Source organism: Hippichthys cyanospilos, chromosome 10 (genome assembly GCF_059441005.1).
Source record: "Hippichthys cyanospilos isolate Australia breed blue-spotted pipefish chromosome 10, RoL_Hcya_1.0, whole genome shotgun sequence".
Lineage (NCBI taxonomy): Eukaryota > Metazoa > Chordata > Actinopteri > Syngnathiformes > Syngnathidae > Hippichthys > Hippichthys cyanospilos.
In genome coordinates this window covers 13714215-13731781 of record NC_142378.1, presented here as the reverse complement: position 1 = coordinate 13731781, position 17567 = coordinate 13714215, and the positions used below count along the sequence as shown (strand labels likewise).

General features: G+C 37.5%; 1 protein-coding gene across 3 annotated transcripts in view; it reads left to right on the top strand.

Annotated features, from left to right (window-relative positions):
• The first annotated feature begins 15360 nt into the window (after positions 1 to 15360).
• The window catches only part of hmcn1 (hemicentin 1), a 90216-nt gene continuing 88009 nt past the window's right edge, over positions 15361 to 17567 (top strand). For all 3 annotated transcript variants that reach the window (XM_088425172.1, XM_088425174.1, XM_088425173.1), the window contains exon 1: positions 15361 to 15870. In XM_088425172.1, coding sequence (XP_088281298.1) covers positions 15615 to 15870 — 256 coding nt within the window. In that variant the 5' untranslated portion in view covers positions 15361 to 15614. The remainder of the gene's footprint in view (positions 15871 to 17567) is intronic.

Here is a 17567-nt window from a genome sequence, read left to right as displayed (position 1 = left end):
CGATCAGCTGTTGCAAAGTACGTCTTATGCAAAAAATCAGCAAAGTGCTTTATGAGTTCTTGAACTGTGTCTCATTGTGCACATGCATCCTGCAGCTGATTACTGTAAGGCCAGCACTTCTGATAATAGCTCAACAATGTTCATGTAGCATATGACATATGAACCTGGTGGCAGGGCATTAAAAAGTGCAATGTGACAACATGTGCTATGCACAGAATGTGTAAAATGTAAATCATAGTCATCGTAAAGGATACATCAAAGTGTGTGCTCTACTGCATACATTTTAATATACAACTACTTGCATACTGGTTCCTTCTCTACCCACCATTTTCACTAGTGTGACTCAACAAACCTTTTATGTTGCTGAGTCATGTTGTAGACGGGTACACCTCCCGGCACTCACGTCCCCCTCCTCTTTGTTCTCCAAAGATTTGTTAAGTGAAGCTGACCAAATTTGCTCTGACAAGGAAGCTATGAATATTTCAGGTATCTGGGTCCATTGGTAACACGTGGCCAGTACTGCTGTGTACCCGTTCTTGGAGGCAAAAAGGATGTTGGATATGTATGAAACATTTAAAGAAAGAGTTTTTGTTAAAAGTTATGAAAATGTTCCTCTAATTCACGGATGTCCAAACTTGGTCCTCAAGGGAAGCCTGATAATGATCCTGATCATTCAAATCAGCTGTGTTGGGGAGAGAAACCTGGAAAACATGCAGGACACTGGCCCATGAGGACCAAGTTTGGACACCCCTGCACTCAATCACTGTATTCATTTTAAGTGATCATTTCAGTTTAATCTATTTGTTTTATGTAATCTCTAAATCTAGAGTGTCAGCATACAGAGATTGAAGGCCCATTGTGGCATTTTTAACTCAATTTATCAAGCATCTCAAAATCAGCAAATTTAAAGTAATTACCTGTGAATCATGTGATAAGGTCACCGTTTGGACCTCGACACAGAACAAATCACGGAAACCACTTTTTTTTGTAGAAAAATAATATTGTACTCTTTGGATTTTACGGTCGTATTTCCATCTACGGTTAGGCGTTAACTTCGGGTAAGGGCTTTAAAGTAAGGTTTTAAATTAGATACAGAGTTTTAATTTCTAAGTTCTACTTCCTAACTAGTAGGGTTTTAAATGAGATTTTTCATTTCTAAATTCTAATATTGAAGTGCTAATACCTAACTAGGGTTAGGCTTTCAAGTACAGTCGGGTTTCAATCTTGTGGTATTACAGCAGGATTTCAAAGGAGAGTTTGGCTTTCAAGCAGTATTTGGATGTCTATACAAAGGTCATTAGATCTTTTGCAGCAGAATACAAATCTGTATGTTGAACTCTAACAGATGAATAGAGACAGATCATCATTCTTTCCTTAGTATTCACAACAATGTGATCGACAACCAGATGAAACAAATATTGTTGTTTTTTTCCTAAAGTTATGAAGGCCAACTTGACAAGCAAATGGGTTCTAGGAGTAAAAAAATGATACATGAATATAGTGGATGAATCATTGAACAGAGACTAGGAGTAACATTAATACAAATGAGCCTGTAATTATTAATATTGTTATAGGTACTGTACTTGCAACATTAATGACCTTGAAAAGTATATAATCTCATAATCACAAATCAGCTTCAAAAATTGATAGGTCAAATACTGTATTTCCTTTAATAAGTTAATCAGCATGTCACAAATCTTAGTTTGAAATGGTGTAAAACACTTGTAGAGTATATTGTTTAATAAGGTCTTTTCTGAATCTTTGCTTTGTCAATATGACACGTTTGGTTGTGTGATAAAACTTCGAAGCAAATACAATTGTACCGCTTAGCATCGACGTATCAGTAGACAGCTGTGCCGTTCCCAGTTTGCATGTGAGTTTGTGGCTGATTTGAAGTGCACCATAAAACCATTCATTTACATGTCTTTTACTTATGAACACAAGGTATTCTGATGTTTTCAAATGCTTTCTACTCAGATTTGTTATACATTGATGACTATTTTATTTTGATATTGCTTGTTTTTTCCATTATAGTGTGTATTGTCATTTGGTGCTATAACCAGAGAATTTCAACTTTGTGGGATCAATAATGTCTTCTTCTGTTTAACGGAAAGATAACAATGATACCATTGTCAAAAATTGTGTAGGTGGTAAGCTATTTTCCTGGGTGGAAAACACAACAGAACAAAAAGGTCTTTTTGGCACTGAGGCCCAAAGCGCCGCTCTGTTCAATCCAATTGAATTTCTGCCTCATGTGAATGAAATCTTTGATTTTCAATTTCAAAAATATAATTAATCAAAATAACCAAAATGAATTGAATTATTATTATTATTATTATTATTATTATTATTATTATTATTATTATTATTATTATTAAGCTCACACAAAACATGTTTTGTGATTTGATCGGTCTTAAAAACATGATATTATCACAATCCCAATACTTGATCTTGCAAGTGAGCCTGAAATGACAAGTTATTTGCTTTTCCTTCTTTCATTCAACTCAAGAGTGAAAATTTATTCAAAGTTATTCACAGCACATTTATGTGATGCATGTAGGGATGTACAGTACTCATTTTTCTTGAATGAAGTACACAGTGTCCACGAGTTGTATACATTTTTATATGCATAATTTTTATATGCATAATTAGGAGCAAATGATGAATCATCCTCATGGAGCAAACCCAAGACTGTAGTGTAGTTCTAGAAATAATAATGTGCTTAAAATGCATCCAATTATAGTTTGACAACATTTCATTCTGCACACTTGGAGTCTACAAGCTTTTAGCAGTTCAGTAAGTAATTCAGACAGTTATTTTCTTAGCATGCTTGTGATTAAACACCATTTGTCTGACAAACTATTCTATTCTCGCATTTTCTTTCAATGCGCTCAGTTATTCTTACCCCAAGAAATTTTGCAATTTCTCGGTTCGTACCTCAAACTTGCCTTCTGAAAAATGCAGCCTTTGTGCCGTTACATGGGCAAAGTCAGCATTTACACTTCGCCACGTGTGGCTTAGAGGCAGGTCGAAATTCTTAAGCAAACTGCTCTCCACTTTCAAACTTTGTGGGCATGTTTCCGCTAGTGCTAAGTATATCATTAGAATAATATATTTTGTAAACAAGACAATAAGACATAGCAAACCGTGGGCCCAAATGAAATGCCATGAAAGGTGTTCTTGGTAACCACAATCTATTCTTGTTGAATTCTGCCCTCAGTGCTCTATTTATCTCCCACCCTGTTGCGTCTAAAGCCACATGTTGATTCATCAGACTATCTGACGCTTACTGTGTTAAAGTTGATACAAAGGCAAATAAAAATATTACCAAGGTGGATAGATGCCGGATCTTTTGACGCAGCTACTTTTGAAACCCTTCGAATAAAGATGACAAAATGATTTGCAAAGCTACAGTCAGCTGTTAGAAGTGAGCATGAGCCACTATAAAAATGTAAAATTAACGTACAAATCAGTGACGACTTCTAGGCGACACCTTCTGTTGTCAAGTCACCCTGGCGCCAAGCGTCACAAGACAGTCACAAGATTTGTAAGAGTCAGGCTGTATTGGACCGTATGTCCAATGTAAAAACAAAAACGCCCTTTCGTACTTGAGTGCATTCATCGTCTCTTATTTCTAAAATGGTTCTTCCCGTTGTAATGGTGCAGGAAAAATGAATCACTCTAAAAATAATAAATACACACACAAACCACATTTGGTGGATGGAAAGAAATGGTCAGCAGCTATAAACTTCTGGTCATGTTTTTCTTCATCATACAGATGCCAGACTGGGTCATGGCACTGGTACTGGCCTCTGGCACAGCTGCTCCACCTCTCTGTATGGGGTAGACACTAGTTTCTTAGAAGCTGGCGCACCTCTCCCACTACTCTCCAGTTTTAATGATCGACACCTCACCAGGTTTCATAGACAATGGTTGCCAGTTGCTTGTTGCCATGATTATCCAACTATTGTTCTGCTATTGTTTGTCGACTTACCTCCCATAGCTTTTCTGTCCGGCTACATTTTCAATAACATTACATCACTAATAAGAATGTTTATCTGTATAAAATTGAACAAAAATAAAGGCAAACAATGCAAAGGAGTCACTCTAACACAATTTAGCAATAGGTTGCTTCATATTCCAATTAATTTGCTCTCAATTTTTTAAGTTTTACAATAAACATTAACTGTGTTTAACAGTTTGGACCAAGCATAGTTTTTCTTTAGATTACTTTAAAAAATATTTTTCATAGGTTAATGATTTTTAAAGTGGTAAAATGGTTAAAAAAAAGTCCTGTATTGTGGATTTTTTTTCTATCTTTAGTGTTTCTGGAACATGTCCCTCACCATAAACAGTGGTTCACTGCAGTGCAAATTCCTTTTTTTTAAAAAGTGACAAAATTGGTTTTGCACATGTCATCATGTTTGTTTGCCTCATCATCAATCATGTCTTGTGCCAGCTCCTCTTTGCCTTGTCTGTTTTTTGTTACTTTGCCTTGTTCGTTTATGGCCACGGAGCATTTTTTTCAAAGTACAAAACATTAGTCATCCTTGCTCTCTGTAATTTTAATCAGCTATGCTCTTATTGGTCGTGGTATGTTTCCTTTTCAAACAAGCTGTTTGCTCCGGATGACGTAATATAATCCTGTATTGGGAAAATGATAACATATTAATGTCCATATCACAGAAAAAGAATGCTCATTTATATATAACCATGATATAGTACTCTTTGTGGGAGGAAAATCACAAATGATGTTTACAGCACACCATCTGTGGAGCTGAATTATGCATAAGAACATCCAGTGCTGTACACTTTCTTCAATGCTGAAACGGTTCTCAGTTCACCACAGATTGCTCTGGGATTTATGTTTGACAAAGAGGATATTCTAGAAAGTGGGTGTCGGGTGGTGGCGGGGTTCTTGCATCATCTTCCGGGCATGAAGGAACGCCCTGGGATCACATTTACCAAGTCTGCCCATCCTTATACCTACACACCAACGCTAGGACACCGATTAATTACTTGTATATGCATCACAGTGTTGATTCATCGGTATGTCTCCGCAGACACTCGCCTATGGGAAATCGTTGCCTAGTGAGGGACTCCAGTCTAATTAAAAAAAACAAAACAAAAATATCCTCCACTCTGCATGACCAAGCAGCAGAACAGAAGAACAAAAATAGCAAACGAAGGTTTCCACTGTGATCCAAAATGAGCAGAAATACAAAAAAACAATTATAGCGCTTCACTTAAAAAAATACATACATAACTTATTGAGCCTTTTTCAGCAGAAAAGAGTTTGTACTTAATTACTTTGATAACACTTTTTTCCAAACACCCATCTCTTGGTTCTCTGATCTTTAACAATCCAATAAATTGTGGCTGGTCTGGAGTATGTCTGTATAAATTTAACAAAACACTATACAGTACATACACTATAGCGATGGTTGTGAAAAGTGGATTATTTCGGATTGTTTCTGGCTTTTTAAATATATTTTTCATTTTGAGACATGTTTTTCTTGTTTTGTGACATATCACACACAGTGGCTGGTAGACTGGTTAGGTAGTTACACTCACGCTTCACAGTTTAGAGGTCGCTATTTTGATTCCAGCCTGCCTGTGTGGAGTTTGCACGTTCCCCCCCTGCCTGTGTGGGTTTTCTCCGGGTGCTCTAGTTTCCACCCACATTCCCAAAAATATTCAGTGTAGGAATATTGGGCATTCTAAATTGACTTTAAGTGTGTTTCTGAGTGTGAATGGTTGTTTGTCTATGTGTGCCCTGTGATTGGCTGGCAACCAATTGAGGGTGTACCCTGCCTACTGCCTGAAGTTGGCTGGGATAGGCTGCAGTGCTCCGCAACCCTTGTGAGAATGAGCGGCCAGGAAAATGGATGGATGGAGATATACAGTTTTTATCGGACAATAAATAATTCAGTATTACCTTTCAAAATTGCCAAGACCAAGATTTCAGTTCCCTTGAAATATTCTATTACATTCCTGATTTCGGAATCCTGTAATTAAATCCTTACATTATGAAATTACCTTTGGTATGTGTGCAGCAATTTTATAAACTGCTAAAAAAAAAAAAAGAGGATCTTTGTGACGCTGAATGTGTGGAAGCAAGAGCCAAAGTCCAGTTTCCAAGTAGACAGGTCAATGAATTGCCACATAGAGGACAGTTAATAATTGTTTGCTTCACACTAAATGTTCAAAGACGACCTTCGGAGAGTAAAAATGCTGCTGATATTGCAAGTGACTAAAACTGACCTCCTGAGTAGGTTATTCTTATAGCCTGTATGACCCAGATAACATACATTAGCGGTCAATCCCAAGCCACACACTACTCAGTGCACTTGCAAGTGAACATGCACAAACACACACACACACACGCAGACCTGTGCGCGCGCGTGCACACACACATACACACACACATTGCTGTTTCCTGTCTAAGCAGCTTAACTTTTAACCGGTGTGATTCTAAAACCAAGTCTTTGATTTCAATTTTTCCATCCAGTTATGACCGGAGTGTTTGTCTTCTCATAGAAGCTCTGAGTATGTGGCCATTTTTAATCGACAACACTTTACTGGGCAATGCTGCTTTTTTTTATTGCAATTTTTTTTTTCATTTCTTACACAAAGGTCATTTAATCTTCCCTAATGAATAAAGTTACATATATATTTAAAGAACCGAAAACATTTTAAAAGGAAGCACAGGCTTCACTATTACTAATAATGAAGTCTGTGAAGCAAATTACTTAAAATTCCAGACAGTGCAAGAAAAAAAAATGAATGATAAAAATGTACAAGAGTTCAAGCATTTTTAGAATCAATAATTTGGTCCAAGAAAGCACATACATAGACTTTAGCATTGTTTAAACCGGTGGATTGCTGTGGTGACGTTATACTGTACATTCTCTACTGTAGGCGATTACAGTAATGTGTAATTTAGTAGTTTAAAATAAACTTTTGAGGATGCCTTAATCGAGGTAAATTAAGGAATTGAGTTTGCACATGGATGTCTTGTGGTGGGAAAAAGGACCTGGACAAGATTGTATCTTGTGTTGTGTGGGTTAGGGTGGGCAGTTAAAAGTAGGCTGCTAGAAATTATGTTAAGACTTCTTTAACCTTTTTTTAACCTTTATTTATGCAATATCTAGTTAGGGTTAATTTTCAGCCATATGGTGCTTTTATAGTGTTGAAAATACAAGCCGAAATGGAAATGATTTGCTGGATTTAAAAACCCATTAGTTCATCTGCATTTATTTTTAACATTGATGAAAAAAAGCAACATTCACTGAGACACATATGCAGACAATGACAAATATAGCATGACAAAGTTCACATGGCCAAAAACCACAACTTTTCTAGCGTTGGTTTCTCACTTTCTTTCATTGTTACTCCCCCCCTATTTGTGTTTATTTCTGTGTGCTTGTCCAAAGACAAAATGACCAGACTGAGCACTTATGATGCGAAATATGAAAAGATAATAATCACATTTTCATGCTTTATTTGGGCTGTGAACTTTTCTTAAAAGTATATATATATATATATATATATATATATATATATATATATTTATAATAGAATACAAGGGGTGAACTAGATGCGTTGTGAACTTTTTCCGACTCAATTGAAAATATAACTGTACTTAATAACTGAATGTGGGAAAGATCTTGCTTGTTCAGTGTGTTGAATCGGATTGTGCATCAGCTGATGTGTGGGTTAACATGAAAAGGAGGAAAGCCTAGCTTGGAGAAGACTACTGTATTTGTTGTGTAATACAATAAATTGCATGTCCGCCCACTCTTCTTCTTCCTGTTTTATATCATGTGATACTCTTCAACTCAAATCCCCTCTCAGTACCCATCATCCCAACATCTGTTCCACAATCCCTCCATAATTTAATTATTTATGGCACATCCCTATGCATTACTGGTGAGTCTTTGCATGAAACTTCCCCCGATGAACTAACCTCCCTTAACTTGTGCAGAAAATGTATATGCATTACATGCATTATATGAATGACATTATTTGATTTACTGTCAATTCAATTTAGGCAGAGGAACCTACCACTGAGTCTCGTTTGTGGTGGCCACTTGAGCTTGGACCAAAGAACTTCACCTCATTCATTGTCTGTATTGTTTGCCATTGAATGACCGAATCAACTAGAATGGGTTACTCAAAGTACTGTTGCCCAAAAATCACATCATGGTGCAATAAATTCATTCAGTTTCATCAAGATGGTAAACAGATTGTTCTTATGTAGAAAAATATATAATCTCCACATATTGGATGAAAAATATATCACCATATGACTAAATCATTAATTCCATTATATTGCTATATCATACGATCTCACACTATTACAAAATTTAACACAATATAAAATCAAATATGTATATAATGCACTTTACCTCTATTGTATGACATTTACAAAGCCACATTCACTTATTCAAATCAGAGAGTAGCATCCAACAATAAAAGAAAAAAACTCCATTGACCAAGTAACAACAAAATTGTTGATACACTTCCCAGTTAGCCTTCATTTATTGATTGCTCAACAGTTTAATTAAATAACCAGCTAAACACTTCCAAACACACACAAACACTTCCGCCCTGATGACACATTTCAGTCGAATGAGGAAATTCTGATTCGACCTTCATTTCTAATCGTTTCGATACGCTACTCAATTTGAGGGCGCATGTCTACTTTTTCCATGTGAACATCACGGATGTGTCAAGCATAATAGCAAGGCAGTAGTTGAGTAAATGCATACTTTGCACTCAATTCATCACCTTGACACACTTCCATCACGCTGACACACCCGCAGCACGCATACACACGAGTTCACTGTTCTGGCAACACACCGTGTTCCGGGTGGGTACAAACAAATCGTGACTCAGGACTTGAACACCTTTTCTAATATTTAGAGTGACTAACTTCATGAAAATGCTTTCAATTCAGAATGCTTCAGCATATTTTGAATCATTGCTCATTCATGCTTTATTGCAGTGGGGCAAGATCGAGAGAGAGCCTCAAAAGAGGACTAGTATTGCACTAAGATGGTTTTTATACCCTCTGTTTTTTTCATATTCATTATTCTATTTATTAATACTAGCTCAGTATGTTGATTTCTGCTGCTTCGACACCGTGAACTCCAGTCAGTACCTAAATTCATCATGATTGTATTAATACATATTGTAGTTTTAGTGACAATGAAAAAAATCATTAGGAGCTCTATTTTCTTAGATTATGTGCTCAAGCCTAAAAACGCATGTTAGCTGAAGCTTGGTTGTGCCAATTTGGGAATTTGTTACGTCTCTCTGAGTCAGATTTGGACAAAGTATGACCCAGGGGCCTTGTGCAATCATATGCCTTTATTTTGAAAATTATGATTTTATTTTATATGAACATGCATAGAAACTAGTATTTGGAAAGTAGTAAGTAAGAGCTATGACTTGTGTGCCCAGTCTTGCCAATTAAGTGACTTTTTCATATATTCCTTGACTTTTCTGAGCATTGTAGCAAGTACACCCCCCCCCCCCTCCCCAAAAGAGAATGGTTAGACTTGAGTTGGTAGTTGGTTCATAAAAAATATGTTAGAACTTTCCGAGTATAAAGACAGCATTTTAATAATTGTATTTCAAATTTGTATTTGATAATTAAAACTACATAATATATCAAAATACATAGCAATTTATTGATCCAAAATAATGCTTTTTTTCCCCTAAATTTAACAAAAATAATACAGACTAAGTTGAAGTTGAGGTTGGCATGTTGACATGGTGCTTGGCAAACGTTCATGTTGTTTGAAGTTTATATGTCCACCCATGCTCTATGCCATGCTGTACGTTGCTGTGTACATGTAGCGGAGTTGACCTTTCGGTGGCAGATATTTGTTTATGATTTACACCTTGAGAACCATGTCTAAATTTTGGTACACGCAGTCTTGACTCAATTTTGATGAATTTGTTTAAGGCATGTGCAGCTTCATCAAGTGTTAGTTAATTTAGACCGGAAGGCTGGCTCCAAGTGGTCACGACACAGACCTGTGATCTCTTTAGCGTGTTTCTCGACTTTTTTTTTTTCAACGATACATCTTCTGTGAAATACTTTTCAAGCCAAGTACACCCTAACCAGCACGTTTTTGGCCTTTGAAGGACTGCTTGCAGTTCTTTATCAACGTTGCGTGCCTCAACCATCTGCAGGAATAAAACACATCAGTTTCTTCTTTCACCTTGTCAAGGACAATCAGCAAGGCCCTTGTGTCCTGCATTGAAAAGGAATGAAAAGGCGGTGAATTAAATTAAGTTGTTTATTGCCCACAATGGCGCAAGATATCCTTTTTTTAAAATCAGATGCCCTGCATCTGCTTGCACGTGCAAGCATGAGTGTGCATGTGGTTGTATGCCGGCATTCAATATGATCATCCTGCCTAACATCGATTGTTATTGACAGTGAGAAAAGCAGAGTGGCATGTGAGGGTCAAAAGGAAGAATGGCAAGGGCTGACAAAGAACATGCTGGTGTGTATGTGCATAGCTGTTGAGCTCGATTGGGCAGATGAGTTGTGTTCACAACAAAAGATGGACTTTACAGCCATAAGAGAAATTCAATCCAGGGATTAGTCATGTGGGCCAACAGTGCTCCTGGCCCCACGGCAGGCTTTCTGGTTGGTTAACTGGAGGAATGAAACATGTCATGCGCCTCTTGTTTAGGTGGCCGAGGGGCCACTGTTTGTAAGTCACGTCTGACCTGTGTGCCTGTAGCCACACAAAATAAGGTGAATGTTATGACCCATTAAATAATACAACACTCAAAGAAGCACTTTTTGGGAGGATAGCTTCCAAATACAGTAGAATATTTTTCATATTTATTTTATATTTGTCATTTTTGCAATGGAACCATAGTATTATAATTGGGCAAGTTCTGGTACCAGCTATCACTAATAGCCAGTGATAACCAAACATATTTTAAAGTATGGGTATGGTGGCTGATACTGGTAATGTTTTTTTTGTGATCATTTTAAGATCTTGAACTAAAACCATAGTGCATATTTGACAGATGCTCATTAAGATGCTATTTCTATGAGTATATGTTTAGCAATAGAAATGTACAACAGAAAATTGCCCTTAATTTTGTGTAAACTTGGAGTAAAATGCTACACTGAGATACTATGTCCTAGGTCTAGCTTTAAAATGTAGATGTGGTGCTTAAAAAGAAAACTATATATTGTTTATCAAGAAATACAGCATACAAACACATTTTTTTGTTTGTTTTCTGGTTCTATTAACCCAAGCTTAAAGAAGGTTGGGGAAATTACTTGTGGAGATAACAAGCTCAGCCATAATTGCCAAAAATGACGACAGAGTTGACAGCTGATCTGTCCTTCCATTGTCTCCCATTCCATCTGTGTCTTTTTTTTTCTCACATTGTGACCAGTATGAGTCAGTCTCACAATTTTCCAGTCAGGTTCCTTCAATCCTTCAGTATTAACTGACTCAGGCACGGTCTGGCAAGTATGGCTCTATGAACTTTGTCTACAAATAAATTCCTCGATTTGTGTGTCCCGATACTTTCGTATAATAAAAGAATTTTCTTACAAATTGGTATTTTATCTTTTTAACTTATATTCCGTATGATATGTATGTAAATGTGGAATATTTTAAACAGTTATGGATCGTTTGTTTTGTTTCAATTGACTACATTCACCTCACCTTTTTATGGGTCACTCCTCAAGAATGTGGATTCACAAGATTTCATCAATCCACGTGACTTTGAAATTTGTGATTTTTTGTTGAAATCATGCTCATCCTTCATGTGAGTGGTTGTTTTGGTAATCCTTCATATTTATTGTATAAGCTTGTTAGGAACAAGATGTACCTCCTCTGGTTCTTGACAAAGTGATGTGACTTATTTATGTTAAGAAATAGTTTATGTAATCACATCCTGAAAGCAAGATTTACACTGTGCGCTTTCACTGTGCCTTTTACATCCTCATTTGTTTGCCATGCAAAACTTTTGACATGCGATGCAGTCTTCCTGCAAAGCAAGTGTGCATGTTGATCAGTGATATTTGGATTCCCATTTGAATGTTTCCTTGCATTTTTCCATCTTCATCTTAGACATTTATTGCACCTCTTTAACAAAGCAAATTCATGAGAGCAACACAAAAACTAAAATGGCTCTGGGAATACTGAGATTCATTTTAGGTGATGTTAGGTGATTTTTTTTCTTTTACATTACAATTTCCTATTACTCTTTTCTTTAACCCATGTCAAAAAAAAAAAAATCACATGACAAAAAAATTAGAACACTGCACCTACTGTTAACCATGGAGGCTTGTTTATGTTTTGGGGCTGCTTCACTGCATCTGGCATTATCAGGTTGGTGACCCATGATAGAGTAAAAACAATCAAGCATGGTTGGAATTTTGAGGTGGCCTTGTGTGAACCCTGATGTAAAGGTTTTTGAAAATCTGTGGAAATAGTACAAATGTGCAAAAGAGTTCTGTCAAACTTAAAACAGCCGAGGCAGTCTTTTCACAAAAAGCGGTCTACGTCTACTGGTTCACATGTTTCATTGAGTGTTTCGGAAAGCTCTCACATTTGCAACACTGTAAAAATGAAAACTGAATCGTGATTTTTGTTTTGTTCATTTTATTCAAATGATTGCATTGCGAATGAATTAGTTTTCATTACAATTTCATGATTCGTTGGTCAATTTTAAGTTTTTTCAGAAAGTGCGCCAATTGACATTCGGACATCAGTAAAATAATTGCTCCCTCTAGTGTCTATAAACACACAGCTGTATTGACTACGTTTCTGCAAATATTATTGGAATATAATAATAATGTATACTTGTAGTCATCAAACTACACAATTGTGTTATTTTAATCTTCGGCATGTCACCAGTCTGCTGTCTGTGTAATGAGGGTGTAAATCTTTATTTCAATTTTGCTGTGCACAAAGTGCAAAAGTTTTATTCAATTTGATATAATGGATTTAAATTTTTAAATGTATTTTATACTTTTGACATTAATACAACAGGAACAGACGTACAGTACTTCATTAAAGGGGATTTCAGTGATCAATTTTCATAAAGGGATATGCGAATGTATGGGCTTACTCTACAGTTATTCGACAACATAATAATTTTGTGTTGATCTACCTCAATTCTACTTTCTAGGATAAGCATGAATGTTTTCAAATCTGATCACAATTTTTTTCCCTTGCTCAAGACTGCAGTTCAAGCTGAAAGAAACACCCCCAAAACATGCCTCCAGCATACTTCACTACAGGTACGGAGTTATTTGGTTGACGACCAGTGTTATGTATTCACCATACATGCCTGAAATGAATTATAGCCAAAACGTTTAAAATACTTTTTATTGAAAATTGCAGCTATAAGAGTAAGCCAATTTTTGGTGTTGTTTTCTTCTCACAGATTGTCTTCTCACAGTTTCCTCCCGCATTCCAAATGCATACATCATAGGTCATTTGGAGAGTCCAAATTTTCTTTATGAGCGAATGTTTTTTCTAGTTATGCACTGACTGGCAGTCAATGCACAATGTACCTCGTTATAGCCCAAAGCCAACCGCAACCCTTTTGAGGACGTGCAGCATAGAAAACGGATGGAGGAAAACCATGCAGTATCAATATTTTCCACTTATTTTCTGCAAATCTCTGAGAGTGTGAGAGTGTTTACTTTTTCAAAAGTTCACTTGTACAACATTCCGAGGAAATCACATCGTCACTGGTGAGCTGTTTTTAGACTGGACTGAAAGTGGCCCTTGGAGGCTAGCATTATCTAGAGAACTGTAACATGCTGCCAATCAAATCACAAGAATATTACTCTGGAGTTGTATACAGGAGCAGGAGCAGCTGGAGGAAAGGGTTCAGTGTCATTCACCAGGTCGGCATTCCTGCAGCCAAATACTCAGTATAAAGAATGCAAACAGGCAGGAAGTAGCGAAAGTGTTTTGTGCACATTTGTGTCCGCTTAAGGGGTTCTCAGAATATACTTCCTCCTCTTGAGTGATAGCACTGGTAGGGCTTTAATCTGGAGCCATGGAATTGAACAAAAATAAGGACTACTCAAATGTAATTTCTCCACTGCATAGAAGCGCTCCTGCACCCCTTCAGTTTTCCGGTTGGGGGCGTCAAAGGATTTCCAGTATGCGCAAAGTAAAATAATAAATTGAGGAAGTAAATAAGAGAGGCACTGATTTACAAACAAAGGACATGAAGGTCCCTTCTTCGTCACGTTATTTAACAGAACCTGCTATAAATAAAATCCGCAATAAAGCGACCATATATTTTTTTTATATTGTATTTCTTAAAACAAGGGTCTGTGGCGAGACGAAGAAACCACACGTTGCTGTGCTAGTGGAGATCTTTACTCATCACAAAACTGATACAACAAAGTCCAAAACAGCAAAGACAGCCAACAGGTTCAAAGCATCAAAGGATCATAGCATCATGCCTACTGGGTGAGAGACATGGTCCTAGTGTCCGCCACAGGTCTTCAATTCTGGTCCTCAAGGGCCGATGAGCTGGATTTTTTCATCGGGATCGTTATCCAGCTTCTGCAGACGTCGCTTATTGTTTAATCATTTCACTCAGGTGTGTTGCTGCAGCAAGACATAAAACATGCAGGACACCGGCCATTGAGGACTGTAAAGCAATGACTAGGATGGCTGAGAGTCAATATTTATTTTGTGTACAAAAAACAATTTTGAACAAGTGAAAAAAAAGTAGTCCAAGTCAAGTCGATATGTGTAGGGTTTTAGCCCAGGCATACTTTTTTTTTAAAGGGTTTTCGATGGGTAATTATAACCGTCAAACAAGACTAATAAGTCACTGATGTATAGTATAAACATGTTTTTTTGTTTTGCCGTCACTCTGCGACCGCTAGATGACGCCATATAATATGATTATTATTTTAAGCCTCATGTTTGTCCTCTGCTGCATTTCCTTGAAAGAATTTTGACAGGTTTGGGTAGCTTTATTGACGCATTCCAAGTCCCCTCAAGTTTTTAATCAATAAAAAAATGAATTCCAAATACACATTTTAGGTGCATACACCACAATAGCCAATATATGCTCCTCCAACAGTGAATGTTATTTTGATTTGCATACTGCAAACGGTTGAATACTTTCAGATGGCGAATAAGACGCGACACATGATGTGATGATCGTGCGTCGTTTCAAGAAGCGTACACACACTCGGTGACGATCCCCACCACCGCCACAGTGGCCCCAAAATGTGCGCATCCAATCAGAGCGCTGCTAGTCTGCTCCAGCTCGTGGTGCTTCTTGGAGACTCCGTGCTCCATTGAGAGGTGGTCTTTAGTTCAGCAAGGACCACTGATCATACACACTTCGCAAAACACAGAAGAGAAACAGAAGAGAGACTTGGATCGGAACTCAAGGCGAGGAATAACCTCGAGGGTGTCTGCGTAAAAAGGCACCCTGAGGGAGGCACGGAGGCGCACCAAAGTTGCATCAATGTGCAATACTTTTATTTGTCTATGTTCTATTATCCAGATTGAGAGTTTGGCCCTGTTTTTGTTTTTTGTTTGTTGTTTTTAAGGGAATATATTTTCGGATGAGAAATGGGCACTCGGTTCGGGTGGTTCTTTTCTGCCCTCTTAGTGGTGCTCTCAAACGGGCAGGACTCGGGCACCGAAACCACACAAGAGGACATCCCGGAGGGCGCATCCACCCTCGCATTCGTCTTTGACGTGACCGGCTCCATGTACGACGACCTGGTCCAAGTTATCGAGGGGGCGTCCAAGATTCTGGAGACGTCCTTGAGTAGACCCAATCGACCGCTCTACAACTTCGCTCTGGTTCCCTTCCATGACCCAGGTCTGACAAAGCTTTTTTTTTTTTTCCCCTTCACGCTTGTTGCGTTCAAGAGCTACTGCTTTATTATTAGAAAAGTGAGAAATCTAATTGTTTGCTCACGATCCGCCCATTGAAAGCCCAGCGTTGCTCTCACCTCCAGATGATGTTTGGTGTCTGCACACAGATGTTCATCTTGGCCGTCACTATCATTAGCATTCTGGCAGCTTTGGTGGACGGTGCGTGCTTTAGCTTTGCATTGTAGCTTGATTATTGTCATCACTAAAGGTTCTCTGTCATTCTGAGCAGCTCTGTTGACTCCTGTATGTACTCTTTATGTAGTCTTTATTTGCGTTCCTTCAAATCCATGCTTTGCCCCAGCCAGTTTAGCAATTTTGGCATATGGGCTAAAGTTGTTCATAGTGTGACAAAATTGAACTTGTGACAAATACAGCTATTAATGTGCAGTTTTGCCTTAATAGCAACACATTTTTCTACTCGTTCAACAAAGTCTACTAATAACCATCTCAAGGAACTGTCATTGCACTACTTTGCTGTCAGCAGAAAATTGACATCAAAGTTGCTTGAGGCTCAGGCTCAGCTTTCGAACAGTACATCAAATCAAGTAACCAGCATTGTCACACAAAATTTTGACTAGACTTTTTCTTTAACCTAAATATTAACCCCAAAAAAACTCACCTTACAACATGAGTACCAGTTAATTCATTGTCAGAAATAAGGGCACTTATATATCTGTACTCATTGAGCTAATAAGGCTCCTTATTTCCTCACACTACATTGCATACCTTACCAGGGGGAAAAAAAAAAAAAAGTAATCAATTTCCTCCTCGCTCCAAAAGTGTGACTCTTAAAGTTCTGTTTGAGATTTGCCTTGTTTGTGGACCCAATTAAGGAGAACTCAGTGTATTTAAATTAGACTCCCTAGGAAGTTGCAACAAAGCATATTTATTTATTTATTTATTTTTATCCCCCTCTCGCTTCGGTAAGTAAACGGCAATGCTGCACATACAAGTACTTTTGTTTTAAAAAGACCACGATTCCTAGCAATTAGAGCATGCACAGAACACACTACAAACAAATGATCTGTTCGAATGAGGTAACCCGAATGTTTTCACATGACCACAAATTCGGGTTAGAAGCGGGGTAACTGAAGGGTCTTTTTTTTTTAATTTTCAAATTGTTACAGATCTGACTTGGATTGGTGCGTCCTTCACATAAAAACCTGAACATTGGCCATATTTTGGTTACAAAATGGTTATTGACTGCATCTAAAAGCAGCCACTGTTGTCTAGCCATTGGTTGAAAGTATCTCAGAATCTTCAGTCATTTTAGCTGTGAGTCATGGTCATGTTTAATGTGTAAATTACCTCCACCATTCCACAACAGTGGGACAGAATGTCAGAACAGCTCACTCAGCGACACATTTTCAGAACTAGAAAACTCATTTAAAGCAGGAGCTGACATTCTCGAGACCCAATAATTCATACGTAAACATTGAAATGTGTCTGTTTAATAGTATATTATAAGTACCTACTGAATATATACAGCCTTTTGGGTTACAGTGTCTTTATTAGATTCAATGCCAAGTAGCCGAACAGCAAATGGAACTTATCTACCTGACAATGACTGCTGTTGATAAATATGATCATATCCTCTAACTGAAACTGTTGGTTGAGAAATCCCATTCTGAATGTTTCAGT